The sequence below is a fragment of the Rhopalosiphum maidis genome, chromosome 3 (genome assembly GCF_003676215.2).
Source record: "Rhopalosiphum maidis isolate BTI-1 chromosome 3, ASM367621v3, whole genome shotgun sequence".
Lineage (NCBI taxonomy): Eukaryota > Metazoa > Arthropoda > Insecta > Hemiptera > Aphididae > Rhopalosiphum > Rhopalosiphum maidis.
Window position 1 is genome coordinate 20,724,693 of NC_040879.1, and position 18,240 is coordinate 20,742,932.

Genomic DNA, 18,240 nt, shown 5'->3' on the forward strand with positions numbered 1-18,240 from the left:
TTATGAAGATTATACGCTATTATAATAATATAATACATACATCCAATAAAATATTAACAATTAATAATTATATGTTAAATAATATTATTATTATACATTATTGCATATTTTAAATCGTATATTACTATTAAGTATATGTATCATAAAACTGCACGGATGATAGTAAATACAGAATTTTTTTAATATTGTTAATTTTTTTTTTTACATTATTATAACCAATATTATTCTTCGTTTCGGACTTCACGCGTCCGTTTCGGGAATTCCGTTATATTACAGTTAAGCTTTATACAATATTTTTGAAATGTTATTTCTGTCGTGTTTTTTTTTTTCATAGGTTTCGTCATTATTTCTACTTATTTTTTTCTTTTCAATTCGTGTTACCTATTTTTATTATTCTATGTAGAATATTCATAAGTGTGTGCATCGATATACGGTTAATGTGTCCCAGTAATGGTAGTCATATAATACCGCATGGACCTGCTTATACTCAGAGGTCTATGTCTATATACAAATAATAGGTACCTGTCTACTATGTATAATGGAAGATAAATTCGAAAAAACTTTTGATTTTCACGGGTACAGTATGAAGTAAAAATTAAACACTAAAATAACGATTCCGCGTAAAAGCTCACGATAACATTTCAAAGACCGGTCTAATTTATTTCTGAAATTTTTGGTTTTTAAGTCTAGTGGAGACAGATCAGCGACTATAATATCATTGTATGATGCTTAAGTAGATAGGTACCTATTATATTATAGATTTTTAAACAACTTTCAAGTCGCTTAAATACGCGCAGTTGAAAACGTATAACATATTAATCATATATTATGTATAACCTATAATCTATTGCATATATACTTTTTATCTTTAATTATTATTATTTTATAATTAATCTATATTTCTTTATACATAATATTATCATATTTCGTTTACTGTATTTGCTTGAGTGTATATTAAAAAAAAAAGTATAACAAAACCATGTCTTCAATTATTTATGCTGTATTTTTGACGTTCCTAACATAATTTCCAAAATACTTACACCATACAGCAATATTTACTATGGTTGAAATACGTAACAAAAACTGAGGAATGTTCACAACGAAAAAACTATTGATTGACGAGTGATGAGCGAATAACTGTGCCAAGAAAAATACAATAAATTAATAACTCTATGTTTACCGAGAAGTATAATACATATTTTGTAACTAGTCTGATGATAAGGCAGCTTCAATAAAAAAATATTTTAAAATAAGTATGTAAAGTATAATATGAATAAAAATAAATTATCAATCATAGTACCAAAAATTTCACTTAAAATCGTACTTAAATTCGCCATTAAACTTTGGTTTCACATTTTAATAACTTACTATAGTTAAACTATGAAAGGTGTTAACAGAAGCATAGAAATCTTTATACATACCGACTACCGAGTTGATTTAACATTTGAACCAATAATTTGCACATTTGAACAACCTCGGCTTTGAGATAAAGGTATCCGCTACCCCGGAATTGATTTGACATCAGTTAATTGTATAAAAGAAGATTAATAAAATATAGTAATAAGTAGTAAGTACCTATATAAAAAAACAATAAAAATATAATTTTAAAAATAATTATCACTACGTTCGTATTTGAATTTATAGGTACGTAGTACGTTTGTAACAATAAAGTGACAATGTATTTATTTTTTTATAATAGAAGAACATGCTATAACTATTATAAAGAATCATAATATATTTAATTTTTAATCTTTTTTACAAAAATATTACTTTTACATAAATCAAAAATTTGTCTAACAAATACTTTTTGACCGCCGTCCGCTCTAATAGCTGAAATCATTGAATATTTCTCGAATTCTATCCCATAAGATTTTTTCATCTGGCGGTAAAAGGAATAATCCTCTAATTTATAATTTAATGGGAAAGGAAAATCTATACTTTTGGCAGAAACCTACTATACCGCTGTAGCTGTACAGTAAAGCGTTATCTACTTCCCCACCTTTTTATATTACTATTACTGTAGACAGTGGCGTCATTTCAGTTTTTGTTTGACTAGGGCAACTACTAACTGATTTACCGACACACAATTTTTTCCGCGTAGTTCACATAGAATAGTGACATATTTGATGAGGGGGGTACATTTTCAGGTATATGAACGTCACACACAGGACTTTGAAGTATTAAATACAAACAATTTTGTCAAATATTTATTAGAATTAGAAAGTCAAATATAGAATAATTGAGTAATGTTTAAATAAATAATAAATAGGTAATAGGTACCTTTTAATACTGCAGATTTACAAGTAGTTAGCAGTATTTACTGTCACATAATGTGAATACTAAACATCTTAATTAATAGTATAATATACTTAAAAAAATTAACAATAAATCTTTATTTATAAAATATCAATATTCAGTATTATGATTTATAACAATGACCTTAGTAGTTAAAAATAAGACTTCTTATAATTTTTAAATGTGCTGACTTAAGGTTGATGTAAATGTTATACTAGGGCAAATTCCCTAGTTGTCCTCCCCCCCTCCCCCAAATGACGGTTCCATATCATAATATCTTTGGTCAAAATAACTCAGTAAAAATATCTTATGACAAAAATATCTTTGATCAATATATCTTTTAAATTAATTTAAAAAAAAATGTTTATTCCTATATTTAATTTAATAAATTGTTACACATATTATAAGTTTAAAAAATAGGTAAAATGTAACATCTCTTCAAAAGCCAAAAATATAGGTAAAATTATTATTATCATAAATATTAAAAACTTAATTAGTTAAATTAAAATTAGTACCTATTACTTAATACTGAATATTTAAGATAAACCCCTTAAATATTGAACTGTTGGTATTTCTGAGTAGTTTTCCACAATTTTTTTTTTAATTATATATCATGATCGTTGTACTTTTTACGACATGGTGGACTTAATTCTTCCGATAATCGTTTTTCTAATCAAACCTGTTATCATGTAATTAAATCAATTAATTTAATTAAAATAAGATAAAATATAAATACCTCTTATAACAATTTTTCTTGTTTTAAGAAGCATATGAATTTCCATATTGAAACATGGTTTGCTCCAAGTGCTGCATTGAAAGCATGATGCATCCTTCTACCGAATTATTCGTACGCGGAAGATCCTGTATTACTGATTCATAGTAATTCCACATATCGATACTAAATATTGACGGGCGTCGACTATAAAATAATTAATCATCGCGTATAAAATATCTTCGTTATCAACAAAATAATTTGATTTAATTAAATCATTAAGATATTGTACACTTTTATTTATTGGAACATAAGCAAGTGCACATAGATGTCGAATTTGTAATGCAAATTCTGTATGTTCAGCGTACATATTTTGTAGTCCATTTTCTTGCATTTCACGCCACATACATTGTTGGAAATGAAAAAAATGCCCTTTTATTTCTGAATTGGGAAACACGTTTTTAAATGCCTATATAAATGGTTGTTTGAAATCAATCATAATACTGTTTGGATTCAAATCCGGTTCAAATCTTTTTAAAATATTTAAAAATTCTATGTAGGATTGTTTCGTACGATCAGTCATTAATACGTAAACAACTGGATAAGTTGTTCGGTTATAACAGACATGTATAATAGTATATAATTGTGAAAACAATTTTGGAACTGTTCGAAATATCCCATATGACATCCAAATATTACAGCTTTTAAATATTTTTAAAGTATAAATGGTCGAAAAAATCAAAATTCTTTTTTCGTTTTATTGTCGTAAAATAAAAATTGTTTATTATTAACCATCTGATAATCGAGAGGTATATTTAAAACGTTAACTATTAATTGATTTTTAGGACAAACTTGAACTTTAAATCTCACTCTACAGATTGTTCAAAAAAATCAATGTCTGGCTTGGTAATTGAGCAGCAACAACTAATGAAACATTAGTAACAGCTTCACTAATCAAATTCCTTGTGCAAACTTGATTAGTTTTAGCATCATCTTTGATTTTTTCCAAAATTTCTCTTACTTGAATTTTGGCACCGTTTAAAGCATGAGAATGACAGGATTCCTTTAATATTATGCCTGTAATATATTATGTGTATAAATAAATACACTTCGTAAATAATGATATTTTTATAACACAATAATTATCGGTTTCATCTTTTTTACTTGTAAAACATGAAGTGCATTTATATTTATTTATTATTGTACTCAGTACAGCGCCAAATATATTTGTTTTTACCATTATTATAAAAAATATGGAGATATCCGTTATGTAATAATAGGTTATTACCTTTTTGACTTTTAATAAAAGTAAGTCATATTTAAACAAAAGTCAAAAATCAAAAATTAGCTAACAAGTGACAAGTAAAAACTTTTATAGCTTATTAATGATGTACAAACCTGCTAAAATTCCCAGGCACCCAGCTACAGTTAAGTTACGAAAATGCCAACTAATAAACAGATAATGCCTCTACCATTTTTATCTTAATGGCATAATATGAACATATTGTACACGTAGTAAATACCTCACAATCAGTATACTAATGGCTATTTTAAAATACTATATATTATAAAATATAAAACGTCGATTGTAGATATAGTCATAATGATATAATATGTAATAGCTAATAAGCTTATAAATATCAGTATAAAAGATATTTTGTTCGAAGATATTTTGACTAGAGATATTATTTCGAAGATATTTTGACCGGTCACCTAAATGACGCCACTGACTGTAGAACGCAGATTTTTATACACTAAAAAGTATCAAAATATGCAACAAATATGAAAATACGTGGAAAATATATAATAAATATGCAAGAAAATCTTAATTATTTACATCACACATTTTTATAATATTAATAGAATATATTGAAAATTATGTATTTATAAAATAATTTTATAATTTATAAATTAATATATATTTTTTATTTTTGTGTCTGTCGTCATTGGAGTAGTAATAATGCTTCGATTTTTGACTTCAGTCCCTTTTTGAATAGGAAAATTCATCTAGTTGGTACTTTGGGGGTGGGTCAATAGTAAAAAATGTCCAGTAGTTTTCAAAACGGGAATTTTTACGCATAACCACTTTTCGATAAAATTATAATTATTATAACAATATTTTCAAAATATTTTGACCTTTTTTAAGTTACTTATAGACAATTGAAATTTTCGACTTTTCTAAGTTTTTTTTCTTAAAATACCGATAAAATAATTTGGTTATCCAAAAAATCTTTAAAATTTAATACAAGGTTTATTATAAGTTGTACTTATCGTAGTAAAAAAAAATATATATTCAAAATTTTTGTTTATAAGCTGTACCGCCAGGCCCCTACGTAAGGCGGTTGGCCTAGGATGGCAAGTAATAATATAATATATCCAACTAATTATCATTAACTTACAAATCATCTCCGTTCAGAATCGTTTTTCGTATACAATGATATCCATCATTCCATTCAAATTTAACACATCCATTATAGTGACCCACTATTAGAGCGATACCTACTTGCTCACTTTTTTATATTTTATTTATTATTAAAATTAATAACCGTATAATTTTTCTTCGGTGAAGCTATGACGTTTTCTATCGACATACTTTTAAATACAAAGAACGGTCATTCGACGTCAACCAAAAGCTTGAATTTTATCAATTGTTATTCCATAAATTAATGAAATGCTTTCATGTAATATCATATTTTGAGTTTCTAGTTTCTCTATTGCTATCACTGAAGATTTCAATTAAGTTTTTATAAAATGTTAATTACTACCATCTTAAAATCATAACCAGAACTTTTTTAATTTTTGATTTTTATTTGATTTTATTTTATACCTTTATTTTAAATTTTAATTTAAGGGCCCTCGTTACAGTTATTATTTAAGAGGCAACGTTTAGGCAATTTATAATCTCGTCTTAGCCTCCCGAAATCTATCTGTTACTTGTAAAGGGTTATTAGTGGGAGTTATATCCAATGCGAGTTTTACGACAACTATTACTTATTGATTTGATAAAATTAAAGTTAGTTAGCGTTTTCTGATTTTGATTCTGAAAATATATTTTAATTCAGCAGAAAAATGTCTGTAGATCGTACAAAACATTTTTCGTTTTTAATTTTAATTATGATTTGAAAAAATGTTTACTTTTAAGTTGTTATTTGCCATTTATTATGATATAATATTTAATTTTTATAAAGTATTACGTAGGTACGACGATCTATAGACAATTTTTTGACGACTGTTGAGTTCACATTTTTTTACAGAATCAAAATCGGACAATTTAAACTGACTTTAATTTTTTCAAAACTTAAGGTCTTTTGAGCTAAAAATTACGGCAGTAGCGGGACCTCTTAATTAAATGCAATACATAAACACAAAATAAATGTTTGATAAATGGATTTGTTGTTACATAATTCAAATTCTATACTTACAAAGCTACGTTTCATAATTACCAAATAAAAAAATGCATTTTCCTACAAATTTACAACCCTATTTATCAGTTAATTGGTATTGGCAGTCTTAATCATTTTTATATACCTATATATATATATGTCATATTATTTTTGATAATATAGTTAGCATTGTGATTGCGACAGTTATACAACAGTTCTGCTAACGTAGGATTGATACCACAACATCCCGACGTCGTGCGGTAAAATTTCGTTATCGGCAAACTGTATTAACGTAGAAGCCAAGTAGAACAAACGGCACTGACGCAGCACAATCGAATGAAAAAAAAAAATTGAGAGTTTTCATTGTGGCGGGGCTGTGGAAATAGACCAATTTTAAATGAATACATGCAATTTTAAAAATTTATAAAAGCCAAAAAGCATACTGTACGTTTAATATTAGCTATACTGCACATAGTGTGTGTTACTGCACACAATTTTAGGCCCTGGTATATCCATAATTTACGTAAAAGTTTTAAGTCACCGCAAATATATTTTTGAATTATAATAAAATATATATTACCGTTACCTATTCTTCGTTTAAATATTAAATAGTATGTATAATTTATTATAAATTTGAACTTCAAATGTCTATAAAATAATATCGTATTTATTTGTATTTTAGATTTTCTGTTTTCAATATGAACAACTTATCAACGACCTTCAAGTGGTATTCAAAATTTATAAAAACATTAAAAATTTCTTACGCACATAAATAGCTCAAAAAAAGTCAACATTTTATCATGTACATAAAATGCCGATAGTCTGACGTTTAGTAAAAATTGCATGTATCGTTTTTAACTGGATGAGATTAAAATTTCTCGTTTTTCCCGCTTATTTTGAAAAATATTAATGTTGACCATTCATAAGTTCAAACTTTGTTGAATAAAATATACTCTAAATAATCATTATCGTTGGCAAATCTCAGCATGAAAAAAATTCGTATACAACATCACTATCTGGTTACAAAAGTGAGCGGATGTCGTGAGTAGAGCTTTGTGCTTTATTTGTATCCTATGATGCATACTATTAAAGTTGAACAACAACGAGTGTAGATGGCACTACCGTTACATACGGACCAAATAATCAAATGCAGCGTCGATCCAAATACTTTTTAGACATTCTCTTATATTTTGATTATTAACCTATTTGCTGTACCTACAGCTAGTAGATGTCGAGTATACCTCGTCAGTCATCAGTCGTTTTTATGTCAGAAGTAAGTCAAAAGTCAAAATATTACGAACGCAAATGAAAGACGCTCCAAGACGTTCTATCAATTGTCATCCCATACACATTTTATAAAATATTTATATTGCTATTTAAATAATTTATTTTACTATTACTTTTAAAGTAGGTTATATTAATTTGTGCCGAAAACATTGTTTTAAGAAATGCCACTGTATAAAATATAATACTTCAATACTTCAAGTTTCAAGTGCTCGCAAATAATATTTTTAAATTACAACAAAATAAATAAAACCCTTAATCGTTGTAAGTGTTAAATAACTTATTTCATCCAAATTTGAACTAAATTTGTCCGAAAAAAAACTGCGTTTATTTGGTTACAGTATCAACTATTTATGAGAAACTTTGTATTCAATTTTCAATTATTAGTTATAAAAATTGAAAATTTTATCAAATTATAACTACAAAATGATTAGCTAATGTTTTCACAATATATAATAACAAAAAAATCGGGAGTATGTAATTTTAAGCTTTTTAACCCAGTAAAATATGTTATCTAATTAAAATTAAAAATAGCTAAAATAAATTCAAAATTACAAGTTGTTTAGATAGTAAATTAAGCTTATACTTGAAGTTTAAATTTGATGATATTGGATATTTTAGGAAAAACTAATGATGTTAGTTATGTTTTAATTGAAACTTATCAATATTAAGCAAGAGGTTTTTTTTTATATTTATATATATATTAAATGAAATGTACAATGTATTTAAACAATTTTTAGTTATTAAAAATGAATTAATGAAATTAATAAATACATATTAAAGTTGAAGGTAGTGTGGGTGGGTATCTTAATGATGCCAGATTCGATTATAATTTATAAATATTTATGTACTTTCATAATTTAGGGTTGAGACGTTGAGTGTAGGTATTCAAATTAACACAGAAACAATTGGTGGGTGGATAGTTGTTTGAAATAGTTGCTTCATAGACAAAATAAAGTGTCCACACCGCCACTGCTTGTAAGCAACAACACTTAGTGCTTATTAAAACATTTTTATGGTGTTAATTTTTAAGCAAGTAACATATAGCAATCTAAAATATTACAGTTTAAATGATTAATCATATAGTAATAGTTATATATCAGATGTTGAGCAATAGACCATGATCACACTTCAAAGTCTGTCAATGTAAAAAAGTTACCTGGCGATGACAATAAATATTTTTCTCGTATTGATACTTTCAAAAATCAAATTTGATACCTGTTTATTATCTAAAAATAATTAGTTTAAATAAATAAAAAAAATATAATTTATAAAAATTGTTTTATAATCTGAAAAAAATGTTATAATATATAAACATAAAGATTATTATCTGAATATGAAGATTATACCAAAATACCAAATTATATTATCAATAAAGTAAAGTAAATTTAAGATTAACTAAACAACTAAATATATCCTTAATAACCCCATTAATCATTACGTACTATAGTATATTATCAAATTTAAAACTGCTAATGGGTACACTTAGTAATAATTTATAAGCTACAAGTACCGATATTTAATAGATAAGTACAAAAACTTAAAAATTCTAATCTAAGTAAATTGAAGTACATGAATCAAATTAATTCAATATCAATAAAAAATAAGTTTTAAAAAAAAATAATTAATGTTCATGTTTTTTCTCGCTTATGATCACTTAAACGGGTGATGGCTGGTAAGGATATCCTGGATATTGAGACTGATTTGATGGAGGAGCCAAAGGTCTCTGTGGATATGGCTGATAGCCACCAGGTTGACCAGGTGTTGGATAACCTTGTGGATATCCTTGAGGCGGAGGTTGATATCCTTGCTGTGGTGGATAGTTTTGAGGTGGTCCAGGCTGTTGGTTGGGTCCATTATTAGGAGATTGGTATGATTGAGCGTTGGGTTGTTGTGGTGTAGGATAATTAGGTTGTGGCGCAGGAGCAGTCTGTTGTACAGCAACAGCAGCATTAGGAACCGATTGATTAGGTGGAGGAGGATATGTCTGTGTAGAGGCCGATGGTGCCGATTGAGTTGTCTGAGAAGAAGCATAAGTATTTTGAGGGGCATTTCCATACCCAGTGTATGATGATGGTTGATTTGTTACAGGACCATAACCACTGCTTGAACTCACTGGTTGTTGAACATAACCAGCTGGTGGATAGTTTGGTGGAAAATTCTGTGGTTGAGAAGAAACAGCATTTTGCGGATAACTACCACCAGGTTGGTTGCCATAAGGACCATTTGGTTGATACTGTTGATTTGTAGGTGGATTGGCATAATTTGGATTTGGGTAGTTTGAACTAGGCACTGGTTGCTGATGACCATATCCTTGACCTGGATAAGGTTGGTTTGGTGGTTGGTTATACACGCTACCTCCACCTGGTTGGCTAGCACCAACAACGGGACTGCTTTGAGTAGTTGCAAAATTTTGATAGCCTTGTTGTCCTTGGTATTGAGGTGACGGTCTATATTGTTGAGAAGGTGGACCTGAAATTTAAGAATAATCAAACATTTTATAATAATTATGTTATATTAATGTACTACTACCATAAATAATAGGTACTTAATAAAACTACAAGAGCTAATTATTGCAAAAATATATCAATATTATTTTTCTGAGTTTCATATGAAGGTCTTAATAGACAATTACTAGGGCTCAGAAGTTGATGCATTTTGCAAAGGTTGCCAACTACGGATATAGTGATAATATTGAGGACATTTAGTGGTAGAAGAAGTCGGTCCAATTTTAACCTGTATAATATATGTTTGATCAAACTTAGTTAACTATAGATAAACAACATAATATACAGAACAATTTTCCAAAATTATAAAATGGAAAAATACACTTATTTTATTTTATTTTTTTACTTAATTTATTGTAAACATGCAATGAACACTAACATAAAATATTATTAGTTGCACATTATTTTATATGTGTTCATTGCATAGTAAGTTATAATTACAATAATTTAAGTAAAAAGTATATGAAAATAGCAAATTTGTTTGTATATCCACAATTTATTATTAAGTTCATTTTAGCATATATTTTACTGGTTAATTTAAGCCAACTTTTATTAGCACTATTAATTAGAGGTTTTGGTTGTGAACGGGTATTAGAATACATGTGTAAACTGTGCCTGGGTACGCAGGTAAAAATATATTAAAGCCCGTGTATACCCGTATATATTGCAATTTAGAATTCAGATATATTTATAATAATATAATGTTCATATCGATTTATATAAATCTTGTCTTAAATAATTTAAACATCATTTAAATTTACACTTTTTTTTTTTAAAAAAAAAAGAATACAAAATCAAATAACAATAAAATATTATTATTATTATATTCTGTATTATCTATTATATTTACTTTTCATTATTTAAATATATGACTATTAAAGTTCAAGCTCACAAGATATTTAGATACATAGATATTTTTATTACACGGGCTTTAACCCAGTCATAGGTAAAAACACGGGTACCCGTGTAGTTCATTATACGTGTAATCGCAACCTCCACTATTAAGTCACACTTTCATTATTTCTTTGACATATAATAACGCCCTTTTTTTTTTCCAAAAATAAGGAATGTCTGGGAATTGTTTGCCATAATACTACCATCCGGTCCCATATTGTTTATTCAGCAACTTTGATATAATAACACCCAAAGCTCTAATTAGAATAAAAAAACCATGATCCTCATATGTTAAAAGAAATTTTAGATGAATTCCCAAGAAAAAATAATAACTTAAACATACGCATTGGAGCAATAGATTGTTGAGGACGATATCCACTAGGAGGCATTGGTCCTCCTTGTCCTTGTGTGAACACTTGGTTCATAGCCTGTTGAGGTGGACCTTGTTGCTGAGGCTGTTGTTGTTGTATTGACTGAGGATTTTGACCATCTGGTCCACCCATCATAACTGATGGTGGTGGAGGTTGCTGTTGCTGCTGCTGTTGTTGTTGCTGCTGTTGTTGTTGCTGCTGCTGTTGTTGCTGTTGTTGTTGTTGCTGTTGTTGTTGCTGTTGTTGCTGCTGTTGTTGCTGTTGCTGTAATTGCTGCTGATGTTGTTGATGTTGTTGCTGTTGTATCTGATGCATGTGCTGCCCTTGAGTTTGCATACCTTGTTGTAAGGCAATACTTGGTGGCTACAAAAATTATAATAGGTACTAATATTAATAACATTAATATACCTGTTTAAAAATTAAAAATACAAAGTAAATTATTTACATTTGATACATATTCATTACCTGGACTACCACCTATAGCCACAAAATTATGTTGGCATGCATATGCTACAAATTAACTAACTAAAGCAAACAAAACTAACACTAACAATATAGTTAATCATACTATAATTTTATTAACCCAACTAATGAAATGCAAACTCTGCACATTGAACACAATTGATGCTCCACAAAATAGAGAAACAAAAAAACCTGACGAACTATATGCCAACATTTAGAGTTTTAACTGACAAAGTTTATCTAGACACACAATGTGGGTAGGGGGTCCATTTGATATATTGTTAAATAATATTTACAAAATTGGCCTCCAATAAAAATAATTTTAAATAATTTTAGATATTTTGTTTATAACTGATATGATAATTTAGTTTAATGGTTTTTTTGATGATTTTGCTTGATATTTTTAACTAGGTATATACTACTAATATAAATGTGTATTGAGTATTTAACACAAGTGTCTGATATATAGAATGATAGGTAGTCAATATAATGGATAAGCACTCAATATTTTATAATTAATTACTATACTCCGTTTCATGAGAAAGAAAGTACAAGAGTTGTACATCCATCAACCGCCATCAACAGCATTTCTCCCACTCTTTACAGCCCGGCAGCAAGCCACATTGAATATAAAGTGATGGGAGATGTGCATCGACAGAAAAACCGTATACCTTTCCTTATGAAACAGAGTACATAGATACTTATAATATTTTATAAGTTAAATAATTTGGATACATACCGGAAGCAACGATTGAATGTTTTGATTTGAATCTGCCACAGATGCTAAGTAGACTAAATTACGGTGAAGAATTTGCTGAAATCTTAAACAAAATGTTTAATTAATATTTTTTTTTTGCATTATTATTTATTACTCAATATAATAATTAAGTCATTTCATAAGGATAAAATGCAAAGCACTTAGTTAGTTTTAAAATACTAATGACACATAAACTGCCTTTCACAAAAATAACTCTATCCTCTGCTTTAATGACCAATATTTCAAATGAAATCACACTTTAAAATGTGTGTTGCCTAAAACAAGTATTCACTTCAAAAATATTTCCCTATTCATAAAATAAAATAAATATATATTAAATTTATCAACTAATAATACTTATGAGCAATTTTATGTTTAAGATTCTAGTTTTTATAAAAAATAACTGTGGAATTAAAAACTGTTTAGTCAAATCTGTATGATTATCAATAATAGTGTTCTCTATTTGTAATACAACCCACAAAATTTACTGATTTTTTAATACGTGATCTAATATCAAAAACAAAAAATAAATAAAGACTAATAAAATAATACTAATTGTTATTTTATTATAAATAATTTAATTTTTTAATTTTAATATAATGCAATACTGAATAACGATTACTTAATTTTGTTAAATAAAAAAATTACTATTTATTTTTCGTATTATTAATTTATAAACATTAAGTTATCAAAAATATTCTGTGACCCATGTGTTTGGAAACAGATAGTAATCTGTAGTATAATTTAAATAAAATTGTAAGAAAAAAACAAACATCGAATAACTTTTTAACTTGTACTCAAGTAAATATTAGTTTAAGTTATAGTAAATTATAATCAGTTAACTTACTGAACACAATCTTGAGCTTTTCCTTTACTTTGAAATTCTTGAATAGTTGAAATCAATTGTGCGTTTTCATCAAGTATCTAAAATATAAATAAATACTAATTATTAACTTTAATTAATTATCAACCAACTTGATATATTATCTACTATTAAGTTTGTATGATATTTCTTGAACCCAATATAATAATAATATATATTACATACACTGTAATTGATGTGTTAAATTAATTTATCATAAATCATTGCTATAAAAAAATTATTTCAAGCGAAGGCTATCTGTTGGCCTATACTAGTAAGCATATTTTAAGTATCGTAAGTTAAGTTAATTTTTTAAATAACAATGTATATTAGGACATTAGGTATTAATATAATTCATTATTACAATAATATAAAGTTATCATATTATATAATGAATTAGTTAACTTTTAAAGCAATATTGACCACCATAGAATGGTATGAACAGTATCACATATAAATGGGAAAGAACTTAAAATTAATTTAAATATTTTGAGAATAAAATATAATAATATCAATATACCTAAATAAAAGTTTAAGGTATCCACAACTATTGCTTTATTTTAGCAAACCTAGTTAAATAAATAATGTAATTAATTGTTTCTCTTGTTTAAATATATCTATTGGTTGGTAAGTAAGTAGAGTTTTTCAAAAATATAGGTACCAATTTTTTTTAGAAAAATAAAATAATTAACATAATTTGTCTTTAAAATTAGGCATATTAATATATATTTTTTTGATATATCTACAAAATATGTATAATATTATGTATTAACATCCTTGCTTTAGCTATGTAATTTACAGATCAGTCAGTATGATTACATAATTAAATTTTGTTAAGAAGGCATTATCCTTGCATTTGTTGTTGAAGTCTTACTAATTTACGACAAAGAAAATTTCCGTTTAGTAGAACCAATTAAGTATCGTAAGCTTTGATATTAAAGTAAATTTACCTATTATCAGTGTTAAAGATAAGTTATACGTTCTTAAGCATTGGCTTTTCTCAATATTTTAACTTCTAAAAAGTATGAATATCGAAAATATTACAAATTTAAAATATTAATTTCTGGCTCAAAAAAGAATGGCGAATCAGTCAAACTTCAATGACTACATGAGGCAACTGGTAACGAAGAGAGTGCAGCTGTCGGGCATTTCGCAAAGTATGGTGACCAACAATCGGTCATTTATAACGATTAACTACAGTAGGTATTAAGTCAAAATTAAATGTATACACTTTATATTATGATTATTATGGCTTTAGCATTATCAGTTAAAACATTAATTTCGTTAGCGTGTCCTCCGTCAACGTACTTATTATAAATGTAATACATTAATATTTACATATCTTCAACCCTAAGTACCTAACGTCTACGAGGACCAGTTATCGCTTACCTTTTGGATTTGCATCGTAGGCGGCACTCGGCGATTTTGATTATAGGCCGCCGCGGCTGCTGCAGGACGCCATTTCGAGCGGGTTTCTATTCGCACTGCGGGTGGCCAGAATGACGACGGTATGTGACGGTCGAAGAAAACGACGACGGCAAGAACAGATATCTGTCGGAGCGACGCTCGGAAACTAGTAAAACTACCTAGTTTGAATAATAACAGAAAAAGGGAGGAAAAACGGAGTACCTACGAAACGAACAAATCGATATTGAAGAACACGGCGAAAAAAATAATGAAATGTACGTCTGTTAGTGTGTGACACCGCGGCGTGTGCGTGCGTGCAAGCGAGCAAGCGTTTCCGAAAACAAAAACGGATTTTTTGACGCGCACTCTCGATTCGGCGGCGGCGACGAACGGATCCGACACTCGACCGACTCGACGCGTATTATAATTATTATTATTATGATATTATCATCGTAGCCGGCGGCTGAAATGCTGAAAATATTATAATATCGTATTTTCTATTGAAGGCATACCTTCATTTTAGTATGAGGTCTATGATTGAGGGTTAGTGGTCAGTAGTCCGTTCGATTTTCGCCTCCAACACACGATACGCGACAGTCGACCGCCACCGCCTTATGGGACGTTTGGCGAATTGACCGCCCGGGCGATGGACAAATATGTCGAAACATAAGGTGTACCAGCGAAAGATAAAAACCATAACCACAGACAACCGGCACCCACCACTACATCAACCGTTTTTATCAAAAAGGTTATTATCCCGCGCATAGCTATGGAAGTCGATGACTTGCGTTTTATTTTTTTTTAAAAATTACCCTCAGCTACGTGAAAGTTTGGAATTGTTACACCTTATGGCTTATAATTTAAGCGTAGATAACATAATTGTTTTTTTCAAGTGAAATACAATATAGTCATAGACTCACGATCCAACTGGCCACAAACAGTAAATAATAATAATACATTTTCAATAACTTATTATAGGTATATTCGTATATTAAATTAATTGGTTGCATCTTTATTTTTTACATCATCCAAGAAGGATATTATAACGTTGACTATTGAGTATTGACAGTTCTTGGAATGCGTCACGGGGAATTTTTTTTGTGCTTCGATTTTCAGTTTTGAGAGTGGTTTCTGGTAACAAAGTGGATCTAATTGTATTATACAGCTGAGGAAGGTCGAAATGAATATTTCTTAATACTTTTCAAAGTAATCAACGTAAAAATTATGATAGAAAACGAAAAGTTTTTCGCAAAACCAGTTTTTAATTAAATCGTTTTTGTTATTTATTGTAGGTTATTTAAAAATAAATTTTTTTTTGTAATATTCAAAGATATTTGAAAATATCTAATTCATTTTAAAAGTTGTTGATAAAAATGATGAGCTCGTCAAAAACCTTAACAATTTAATGCAAGATCCTACAATATACTTACAACGATTTCAAATTATTGAAAATATACATGGCACAATCTTTTATTATAAGCGTTTGAAGTTCAAATTTTAACAAAATTTGTCAATCACCAAAATGTTCAAAATATTTTTTATTACAAAAGTAAATACGTAGTCATTATTTAAAGGGTTTAGTATAGGCAATTTTGATGACATTTCTAGATTAAAATATTTAATTTTCATTTTAAATATGTTTTAATATACTAATTTAAAATAGATCCGGTTATAAGTAGAACAAGGACTCATGTATTTCAGTATTTGCATACTTTTTCTGGTTTAACTTTTTCGTATGCTTAGTAAGTAGGTATACAATACATTTCACAACTTTGTGAACAAATACTAAGTATGTTTAGTGCAAACTTTTACATTTTTTAACATTTTCTAGTTTAAAGAACATATTTTTGATTTTGATTATAAAAGCATATTTTAATTATTTAGCGCATATATTGATATTTTATCGAAAATTAAGCATTTCAGTAAATAATTTTCACGAATAAAGTTCATAATTGATATTAAGTGTGTATTTGTCATAAAAATGATAAAGACTAATTTTTATCTTAGGTAATAATCAGTGGGTAGATTAGATTCGATCCTTAATGGCTATATTATTAATTTTTATACATATAAGTAAATTATTATAAAATAGTTAAAATAAGTAAAATATTTAAAGAAAAAATGTAATATTTTAGTGTAATGAGAGAATATTTTTTTTTCTTTTTAAGAACAATTTAACGGCATATTTGATGACTTTTTAGTACATAAAAGTCTAATCTAATTGTCTATTGTCTGGTTGTTACTGTTGTTAGTATACTGTATTATTTGCAGTAGAGTTATAAAATGTTCACACTAGATAGAATATAAAAGAGAACTTTATCTAGTTTATTTTTTGACATTGCATTAATTAAAAACTAAAAACATTGTGATATAAAACTGTTTAAATGAACTTATTCATAGAAAAATTAAAATTTATACGAAAGAAGTGAATGAATTGACTAGGAAAAAAAATTTATTTGGTATTGTAATTAGATAGGTAATTAGAAATTACTATTTGAACCCAGAGCTTGAGCAATTACAATTGATTTTAAAAAAATTTGATAATTAATATATTTTTTAATTAGGTATTAAAGCCTTTTTATTTATTTAATTGTTTCAATATATTGATACATATGTTTTACTTAATAATAAAAATAATTATCTGATGCATAAAGTAAAGAACAGCTTTTGTTCTCCACTAGTAAATAAATTAAATTTTCAAAACAGCCCCCCCAAAACTCAAATACACATCTGTGTACCTATCGGTTTATTATTTTAGTGAACACCTAGTTTATTGTAAAAATGGAAAACGGTCATTTAATCTCCTACAATTGATCATCAAATAAAAAAAAATTACAAAATGTACTTTTAGATACCACATACCAAATTGTATAAATGTTTGTGTTAATAAATAAATAAATTAGTAAAAATTACTATAAATAATTATAATAATTGTAAAAGTTTATAATATTATACCATATGTAGCATTTAATAACAAAAAATAAATATATTTTAGATTTTTTACGTTCTATAAATTTGTTTGTCCTTTATTATTTAGATATGAGTACACAATGTAATTATACTTATATAGTTATTTAAAATTGTTGTTACAGCAATACAATTCAAAAAACTAATCAATAATTAAATGTATTTAGTTAATTTATTATCTATTCTAGATTTAAATATTATATTTCAGTAAATTCTTTAAATTACTCTGAACACAGATATGATTAAATATCACTTACACCAATTACATTCTAATTTTTAATAGCTTAGGTACTTATGTTAATCTTGGACTGTAAACTTAGGTACTTATAATTTAAAAGT

The 18,240-nt window shown here is 27.4% G+C and overlaps 1 protein-coding gene across 1 annotated transcript; it reads right to left on the reverse strand.

Annotated features, from left to right (window-relative positions):
* Nucleotides 1-9,104: 9,104 nt before the first annotated feature.
* On the reverse strand, nucleotides 9,105-15,257 carry LOC113556001 (protein SSXT-like). The gene is made up of 5 exons (XM_026960686.1): nucleotides 14,917-15,257; nucleotides 13,513-13,589; nucleotides 12,648-12,729; nucleotides 11,419-11,809; nucleotides 9,105-10,146 (listed from the first exon to the last, which is right to left on the reverse strand). Exons 1-5 carry the CDS (start codon nucleotides 14,929-14,931, stop codon nucleotides 9,332-9,334), a joined length of 1,380 nt encoding a protein of 459 aa, XP_026816487.1. The 5' UTR covers nucleotides 14,932-15,257; the 3' UTR covers nucleotides 9,105-9,331.
* Between the last annotated feature and the right edge of the window lie 2,983 nt (nucleotides 15,258-18,240).

Bases quoted from the DNA above. Each gene is read 5' to 3' on its own strand.
- LOC113556001 (XM_026960686.1), bottom strand. The intron at 12,730-13,512 runs GTAAGTTAACTG...ATTTTGTTTAAG, and splicing joins AAAGCTCAAGATTGTGTTCA to ATTTCAGCAAATTCTTCACC. The intron at 10,147-11,418 runs GTATGTTTAAGT...CTTAAATTTCAG, and splicing joins ACAATCTATTGCTCCAATGC to GTCCACCTTCTCAACAATAT.